At 35.3% G+C, this 8903-nt stretch overlaps 1 protein-coding gene across 1 annotated transcript; it reads left to right on the top strand.

Annotated features, from left to right (window-relative positions):
* Window positions 1–5285: 5285 nt before the first annotated feature.
* On the top strand, window positions 5286–8000 carry LOC101206087 (TMV resistance protein N-like). The gene is made up of 7 exons (XM_031885410.1): window positions 5286–5506; window positions 5599–5836; window positions 5955–6242; window positions 6326–6910; window positions 6997–7134; window positions 7272–7696; window positions 7835–8000. Exons 1-7 carry the CDS (start codon window positions 5286–5288, stop codon window positions 7998–8000), a joined length of 2061 nt encoding a protein of 686 aa, XP_031741270.1.
* Window positions 8001–8903: the final 903 nt, after the last annotated feature.

Below are 8903 nucleotides of genomic sequence, written 5' to 3'. Positions count from 1 at the left end.
CTTTATTATTTTTGAATGACTTGAAATGTTTGTCTGTTTTTTTTTTTTATATATATAATTTGTAGGAAGCAAGAGTAGTTAAAGCCACAAAACTAAATTTTCCTCAACCTATGGAGCTGGAAATTGATTCAAAAGCTATTGAAAGAGTGAAGAACCTGGTAGTGCTCAAAGTTCGGAATGGCCACTTCTTCTAAAAGTCTCGACTTTCTACCCAAGAGCTTAAGGTGATTGATTTGATCTAAATTTCCCTTTTCATCTTTTGTCTTCAAGCTACTCAATGGAGAAGCTTATTCAACTAAAACGGGACCATTGGAATATGGATCTTGAATGTCGTAAAGTGCCCATAAACGACGTTCAAGTATGATGAAGAAGTACCCTTTCTTGAAGAATCCAGAGAGGGATGTTGATAGAAGCATCACCATATATATATATGAGTATATATGGTTCTTAGTACTGTATTCTGATATGGATTTCTAAAATTAATTAATTAACTTCATTAATTCACTGATCCCTGAATAATTTTCATTTGTGGAATCTTTGATTTCAATTAGCATCCATACTTTTTTATTTGGGTTGTCAATATATTTTGACCAACCAAAAATTCAAGTTGGTAAAAATTAAGAGATCTCCCCAACCCAACTAACCCATTTACAATCATACTAGTAGTTGATCTTCCTTTAAGCTATATTTGAGAGTGCTCGGCTCCCCGGTTTTAGAATAGCGAATAGTCAGCTGGTCCGAAGGACTCACCGCAAAGGTTAGGCGCAAAGAATTTGCGAAAGCTCCGTCGGAGCGGTTAGGATAGGCTTGGAATTGATGGAACTGAATGTCTGTTCTTTAGGCTTTCTTTTCTTCCTCCCCTCCCTGCTGCTTCTTCTCTTCTCTTTCATACTCCCAGAAAGTGGAAGCAATAAAAAAAGTTCAGACGTCAAACTAATAGGTTGAATAGTCCGGAGGACCCCTCCAGAAAAGTGGTCGAATCAATTGATTAAGAATCTTTGAGCCTCGCAATATTCTTTGTCAATCAAATTCTTTGATCCTTGCGACTGAGTAGGTGAGTATCCAGGTGGTGAAAGCCCTCAATAATAAGGGATAGCTTTGACTTTGAAAACCATTTTGAACCTTCCATATTAACAGAACATAAGAATAAAAGAACCCAAAGAGCTAATAAGGAGTCATGAGTTTAATGCATGGTGACTGCACCTACCTTATATTCTTTCTATAAAGACCTGCCAATAAAATAATACTTTAACTAAACAATAATTTTTTTAAAAAGAAAGAAGAGACTTGGGGGAAACATTGTTTCAAACTCAATAAGAAAAAGAGAGAGAGGAAGGTTGTTGGAAACTAGAAGAAACCACGTCAGAAAATATCCTTACTATATTAAAAGTTACTTGTCACAATCACAACTTTTCAATCACATGACTGGCGATTGTGTGGCACTTGTTCTAGCTCAGTGAACAAGACAGCGGTATGAAATCTGAAACTCACAGACAAATTTGCGGTACAATGTAGCCTCCCTTCACGTTTTGAGAGAAATTGGTTTTATAAAACGTGATAGAGAAAGAAATACATTGAAAATATCATTAAAGAAAATATTGAAGACGGTCAATTGCAAAGAAAGCTTAGAATGCAAAGACTACAACAAGACTTGGTCGAGAATTCAACTAGTATGTCTCCCATGGTCGACGACAACAAAAGGAAAGCAAATGACACTAAACTAAAGTATAATACATAAAGATAAGGTGGTTTGAGGATGTTCGAGCATGCCATCATAGGCAAACAACGCCTTGGACAAGCATGCTCGTGACATTCTCCCTCACTTAAATAGTCGACATCCCTTTCGACAAGCGAAGCTGAAATTCTTCGATCTTCTACTTTCACGCTTCAAGGTCTTCGACACGTTCCCAACTTGTTTCTTCCATGGGGAGGTTCTTCCACTTGACTAGGAATTCATGGATTCTCCTTGTGTGGGCCTTCTACCTTTCCTTACTCTTTCAGGAAGGATCTTTTCAACTTGTTTATCTTCTTTCTGCTTCAGGTCGAAAGATGGTCATACACCGTCATCGTACTGCTTGTCATTGAGGTATTGATGGTAGGGTTTTAAGTTGCTCACATGAACTATTGGATGGATTTTCATCCATGCGGACAACGCCACCCTATACGATGCATTTCCTATATGAAGGGATAAAAGTCCTAGTAGTGAAAGATTTATAGAGACCTTAAACTCAATTTAAATGGAATCTTAAAAATACCAAATACATTGAAAAACAATTAAATTCCATGGCTAAGCATGCTTTATAAAAAAAAAATACAGAGCATAAATACAGAAAAGAGAAACATACTTTCCTAGACGACTTTGGATCTGCCAGTGACCAAAACCTCCCTATTTTCTAAGCGGGATTTTAGTTGGTGGGAACCAAAATTGGAATGAGAAATTTTTCAAAGAGAATTCTTCAAAGAGAGAATACACAGAACAAAGGCAAATCAATGAAAATCTTGATTCTGCCGTAAGTATAACTCCATGAAGAAGAGGGAAGTTGGAGAGAAAAACAGGAACGTGGTCAAATAAAATAAAATAAATAAATAAATAATTGATTAAATCATATTTGATTAATATTTTATTTAAATCATATTTGATTAATATTTCATCTAAATCATATTTAATTAATATTTCATCTAAATCATATTTAATTAATATTTCATCTAAATCATATTTAATTAATATTTCATTTAATTCATATTTAAATGAAATATCACTCACATAAACTATAATTTTAATTTAATTTAATAAAATTAAACTATACTATTAATTAATTCTCTAATTAATTAATTGCTAAATTAAATATTTTATATTTAATTTAATCTAAATTTGAATCATATTCAAATATAAATTTTATAGTTCTAATGTGTATCACATACATATTAAATTTTAACATATAGTTTTAATATGAACCTAATTCACATTAAATTAATATTTGAACTCATTCAATTATTTTATCTCTCATAAGTTAATTTTGAGTCATATCCAAAATTAAATTTATATAATAAAGTTCAATTAAAATATAAACTTTATATTATAATGTATCGCCCAACATTGTATTAATTTTCAAAGTAAATTTGAACATTTTAAATTAAACTAATACAAATAAATCTCATTACCCTTTACGAGCTAGGAATGGGACCTAATAGCCTACATATAAGAAATTACAATGATATGAAATTAATTGGCTAAACTCATTAACTTTATCAATCAATATTCGTTAACTATGTGTACACTCCACTAAAGACTCATAAATGAACTCTTATCACTGTAGATATATTTATATGTTCACAAATATAGACCAATAACAGTAAGTTAGTCATTCACAAGTGCTCGTAACACCAACTGAATTAAATTATCGTTTTATCCCTGGGTTACTTCTAGTCCTTAAATACTAGTCCTACTCTGATAAACAACTTGTTTATATGGTCCAACATCTAAACACAAACCCCGCTCGTGCTATAGAGAGGATAGAACCTTTTGTTCAAGTTCTGGAGACACCATTTAAGAGAACACTCATCTACTTACCCTAAAGTTGAAAATGAGTGAATTCCATCTTGTGTGATTATGTTCTCAGCTCACTAATCGATCTTGTCCCCAAAAATGATAAACACATTGAGTCGACAATTTGACCACTCTTACCCGAACAAATCAAATGACAATTCTCGCAAGGAGGAGTTCATAATATATTCAGGATTAAGACTAAGTTACCTAGGTCATCCTAATGAAATATAAAGCTAACTAGTTAACGAAGTTACATCTAGTGGTTACTATTTCGTGGTCCAGTCTTATGCAAACTCGTTGCATAGCATACCCTCACTCACATGTCACCTACACGAACATGTTGGATTCTTGCGTTTGTATCAAATACAAAGTGAGCCATATTCATAGTGTTACCAGGATAAGGTACCCATCCTTATCCCTATATTATAGACCATTTTAAGCTGATCTCGAACATTAATCCATGTATGTCTCTACATACTGTTCAAGACTCATCAAACAACTTAGGATGTTAGTTTATTGGATTTAGATTATTAAGACAAAACTAATAATATAATCAATAGCATTTATTGAAATAATAAAATTTTATTAATAACGGTCAATGGATTATATTTACTATCTACGAGTTTTAGAGCATAAAACTCAACACCGTTTTCTTAAGGACTTCTACAGGCACCTCATATTTTTTGACGAGACATTGGTCTTTATGCCCTCTGAATCGAATTTGTTGCTTTCAACTTGATGAGGACTTGATCTCCTGCATGAAACTCGTGAGGATGTCCCTTCTTATCAGCCCACTTTTTCATACGCTTTGAGACTTTCTCTAAGTAAACTCGAGCGATATTTGTAGTCTGCTTCCATTCTTTCGTAAAGTTGTGAGCTTGTGGATTTTTTCCTACATAAGAATGGTCAATAATATAAGGCATCAAGGGTTGTCTTCCACTTATAATTTCAAAGGGGCTCTTCCCTGTTGATGAGCTTGTTTGAGCATTGAAACAAAATTAAACCACATCCAATAACTAGACCCAATTTTTCTCTCTCGCATCCACAAAATGGTGTAGATATTCCTCAAGCATACAATTGAATCGGTTAGTCTGGCCACCAGTCCGAGGGTGGTAGCTTGAGAATATGTTCAAGCTCATCCCCAAGAAAGTAAATAACTCATTTGAGAAGGTATCAGTGAATCTAACATATCGGTCACTCACAATGCTTCTTAGGACTCCTCAAAACTTCACAACATGTTTAAAGAATAACTGTATAGTCAACTTGGTAGAACATAGTTTGGTAGTGGGAATACATGGAAACACTCTTCCATGGTCTTGTCGAAACATGCAAGGGTTCGAGAAGTCTAAAAAATTCCACTTTCTCGATCTTATCTGGTTGGCAGTTGAGGCACGTCTTCATGTATTGCATGACGTCGTCTCGCATATTAGGCCATAAGTAGCCTTTCTTCAATAGTGCATACATCCTTTGCCACCCAAGAAGGCATGCCCACAGTGTGTCATGATATTCATGCAGTAACTTTTTCCTAAGATCATCTACTCCCAGAAAATATATAATCAATTTCCTCTTGTTAATAATAAGTCTTCTTCAACTCAAAAGTGTCTTGTTTTACCGGCTTTGGCTAGAGCAATAACAGCTTGGGCAGAGGGATCCTTTTGAATGAACTCTCTAATGATATCATGCATTGATGCATCAACTTTACTCGTACGCATTGGGGCTAGCATACACATAAGGTCACATGCTGGCTTTTACGGTTGAAAGTGTCGGTAGCTTGATTGTTGGTTCCTCTTTTGTGCTCAAACTTGACACTGCCCTTGAGCTTCTTAGTTGGTATGCTTTGAAGGATAAGTCCCCATCAAGCAGTTACTTAGAGCTTGCAGAAGTTGCGGTAGGTTATTGTCAAGGACTTCCTTTGGCTCTTGTTCTTTTGGGTTCTTCCTTTACAAAAGAGAACAGTCGGTATGGAAAAGTAAATTAGACGAACTTGTCATCTCCCTCGAGAAAGGTGTTCAAGATATCTTCCAAATAAGTTATGAGGGGCTTGAATACAGATTGAAGGAACTCTTCGTTGATATTTGTTGCTTGTTCGTTGGGGATGATGTTTACTGCATGAAGAGTATGTTGAAGGCACGTGATCTCAATCCAGATTATGGAATTACAGTTCTCAATGATCTTTCTCTTATTTCTATTGAAAATGGTAAGGTGCAAATGCATGATTTAATACCACAAATGGGTCATACCATTGTTCGTGGTGAATCATTTGACCTTGAAAATAGGAGTAGGTTGTGGGTAGCGAAGGAAGTTATTGGTATTTAGAAAAAGAATTCAGTGAGTAACTTGACACAAATTGTTTTCACTTTAATTAAGTTAATGAGAAATTTTAATCACGGGATTTACAACTATGCAGGGAACAGATGCAGTTAAAGTCATAAAGCTGGACTTATCCAACGACTTATCACCGACATCCATTGATGCACAAGCATTTAAAAACATGAAAAATCTTAAATTGCTTATCCTTCGAAATATAACATTTTCTTCACATATGTTTGAGTATGGTCTTAATAAGTTCAAGTGGGTTTTATCTAGCTTTGGAATTAGATTTTCATCTTTGCCTGCAAGCTTTTTGGTGAAAGAGGGGCTTGTTGGACTAGACATGCAACATTGTTGCATCAAATATTTGGGGAATAGATTTGAGGTAAATTATAGTTAGTAGTTTGTGAGCCATATTTTTCCAGAAATATTATTAATTATGACTTTCTTTTTCCCTTCTGTGTTCAGAATTGTGAACGGTTGAAGCATGTTGATCTCAGTTACTGTGAGCTTTTGGAAGAAATTCCTGACTTATCTGTTGCAGTAAACCTTGAGTATTTGTACCTGAGAGGGTGCATAAGCTTAAAAACGATTCACGAGTCTGTTTCTTCTCTTAACAAGCTGATAACCTTAGACCTTGAGGGTTGTGTTAATCTTGAAAAGCTTCCTAGCTACCTCATGTTAAAGTCTCTTGATTCTTTCTGTCTTTCGGACTGTCGTAAGCTTCAACGAGTTCCAGAATTTGATGAAAACATGAAATCTTTAACAAGGATGATTTTAGACTATACTGCCATAGAGGAGTTACCTTCATCGATTGAACATCTTGCTAAGCTCGAGTTTTTAAGCCTTAAAGGTTGTGCAAACCTCGTAGCTCTTCCAAGTGAAATTTATTTGTTACGAAGTCTTGTGGAACTTCGTCTTCCTGGATGTTCTAAACTCCACATGTTTCCTTGTCCAACTACCGAACAGATATTCCTTCTTTCGAAGCTGACTATATTGGACCTTAAAAATTGCAACCTATCAAATATAGATTTCTTGGAACCTTTATCTACTGTCTCCACTTTCTTATCTCAGCTACATTTGTCTCAAAACAAATTTTCTGTTCTACCACCATGTCTCCATAATTTACTTCATTGAAGGAGCTTCAGTTAAAGAATTGCAACTTCCTTCTCCAAATCCCAAACCTTCCCCATAGCATACAAACAATGGATGCTAGAGGTTGTGAATCATTGGTTACAGGTCCTGACAACCTTGACGATATAATATATGCAAATCAGGTACATCTTTTGTCAAGTTTAGAGTAGCCTATGGAGAAGTTGATTTTGATATAATGTAGATATTGTTAGTTTTTCCTATCTCTGTCCATATAAGGTTCCTTACATATCTTTTTTGCATATGATTTTCTGTTCCGCAGGATAGATTAAATGACTCAGGGTCAAGAGAGTTCATTCTAATGAATGGTATGATCCCAGAATGGTTCAACCATCAAACTACTACAACAAGTTCAATAAGCGTTAGCCTTCAACACTGTCCACAAAAGACACAAGTGTTGGCTGCCTGTGTTATTTTCAAAGTAGATGGAGATTCATGTGAAGCGAAGGCTTCTATAAAATATGATATTTTCATTGATGGTGAATCACTAAAATATTTTGAGATCACCGTCCGGCCCTCATCGAAATCAGAATATATGTGGTTAATAACGACCCCTCTAACATTTAGCTCTGTGAGCATGAGTTGTCAAGTCTCCTGTACGATTAACAAGACTTATGATAATGCTAGAGCAACCATAAGAAGTTTGGGCGTCCATATTGACGTTAGAGGGCAGCAAAGGCAAACTTGGTGAGTCACCCGATACACCCTTACAATTTCATTGTTCCTTGTTTGGCTTCTTATTAATAGCTCCCTGAATGAACTATCTTAATGCCTCTGTTCTAACTTTTTTAGAATTATTAATCAGTTTACGTGTCTATCTTGTAGGAATTCGAGCATCACACAAGTTCCAGAGGCTTCAGAGGAGAGCGGAGGTCAGATCCAGTGTGACCCTGAGACATCGTCACAAGTCTCCCTCGAACGCACAGTCTACAACAACCTGTTCCAGCATCTAAAACCGCAACAGCATAAGTGGCGTCGCAAAGCTCTTTGACAGTCATTATAAATAGTTTGCCTTCATGTTTGGGTAAGAGAGGAGAGTTAGTGGACTGATTTTGGGAGCTTTAAGCATGGTTTTGGCTCCTCTTGGCCAAAGCTCATGATGTTTCTTTGTCTAATGGCTTGTAAAGAAGATATTTGGCATTGAGATTTAAGATTCATTGATCGAGTAGGCCCCAAACAACGATTTTGAGGTTTGTTGTGCATTTGTTTAGATTTTAATCTTTGCCAACAAGCTTTTGGCTGTCTGCGTTACTGTTTTCAAAGTAGATGGGCTAATTATTAAATTTGATGTGTTCACTGATATCATCTCATTGTGCCAATAGTGGACAATACCATATCATCGTAGAGAAAAAACAATGAATTAAAGAAAAACTTGATAGACAACAATAAAACCGAAACATTCAATAAAAATTGGGAATAATGGTGTATGATCACTCACTGAACTGTCCCCTTCCTTTCTTCTTGACCTCAATTATCATTTGTATTGCTCAAAAAGCTCATCAACAACATACACACCCAGCCTTTTTATTATAATTCCAAACCTGAAACAAGACTTCGATTTTGTGTTGATTATTCTCACTCAAGTATATCAATTGTGATGGAGTTCTTAGTAACAACATATGTTCTGATTTTGACCTGCACCAACCTCCCATAGTAGGCATCATAAGCATTTGACCATCATTCAATACTTGAACATGAGTAAAAGCCTCAGTATCACATGAATCTTCATCCACATTGAAAACAACACACACAACCAAAACAGGTATGATCATATCTGAATTATGTTGAAAGCTAAAACTTATTGAACTTTCTATGGTATGATTGTTGTAAAATTTCGGGATTTTGCTGTACGTTACGATTAGCTCTCTTTTGAAGTTCCTTAATTAAAGGTCCT

This window comes from Cucumis sativus, chromosome 5 (genome assembly GCF_000004075.3).
Source record: "Cucumis sativus cultivar 9930 chromosome 5, Cucumber_9930_V3, whole genome shotgun sequence".
Taxonomy (NCBI): domain Eukaryota; kingdom Viridiplantae; phylum Streptophyta; class Magnoliopsida; order Cucurbitales; family Cucurbitaceae; genus Cucumis; species Cucumis sativus.
This window is presented reverse-complemented; position numbering and strand designations above follow the sequence as displayed.

Coding starts and splice junctions, on each gene's coding strand:
- LOC101206087 (XM_031885410.1), top strand. CDS start 5,286: ATGCTGGCTTTTACGGTTGAAAGTGTCGGTAGCTTGATTGTTGGTTCC. Junction 6,243..6,325: donor ATTTGGGGAATAGATTTGAG/GTAAATTATAGT, acceptor TTCTGTGTTCAG/AATTGTGAACGGTTGAAGCA. Junction 7,697..7,834: donor GGGCAGCAAAGGCAAACTTG/GTGAGTCACCCG, acceptor TCTATCTTGTAG/GAATTCGAGCATCACACAAG.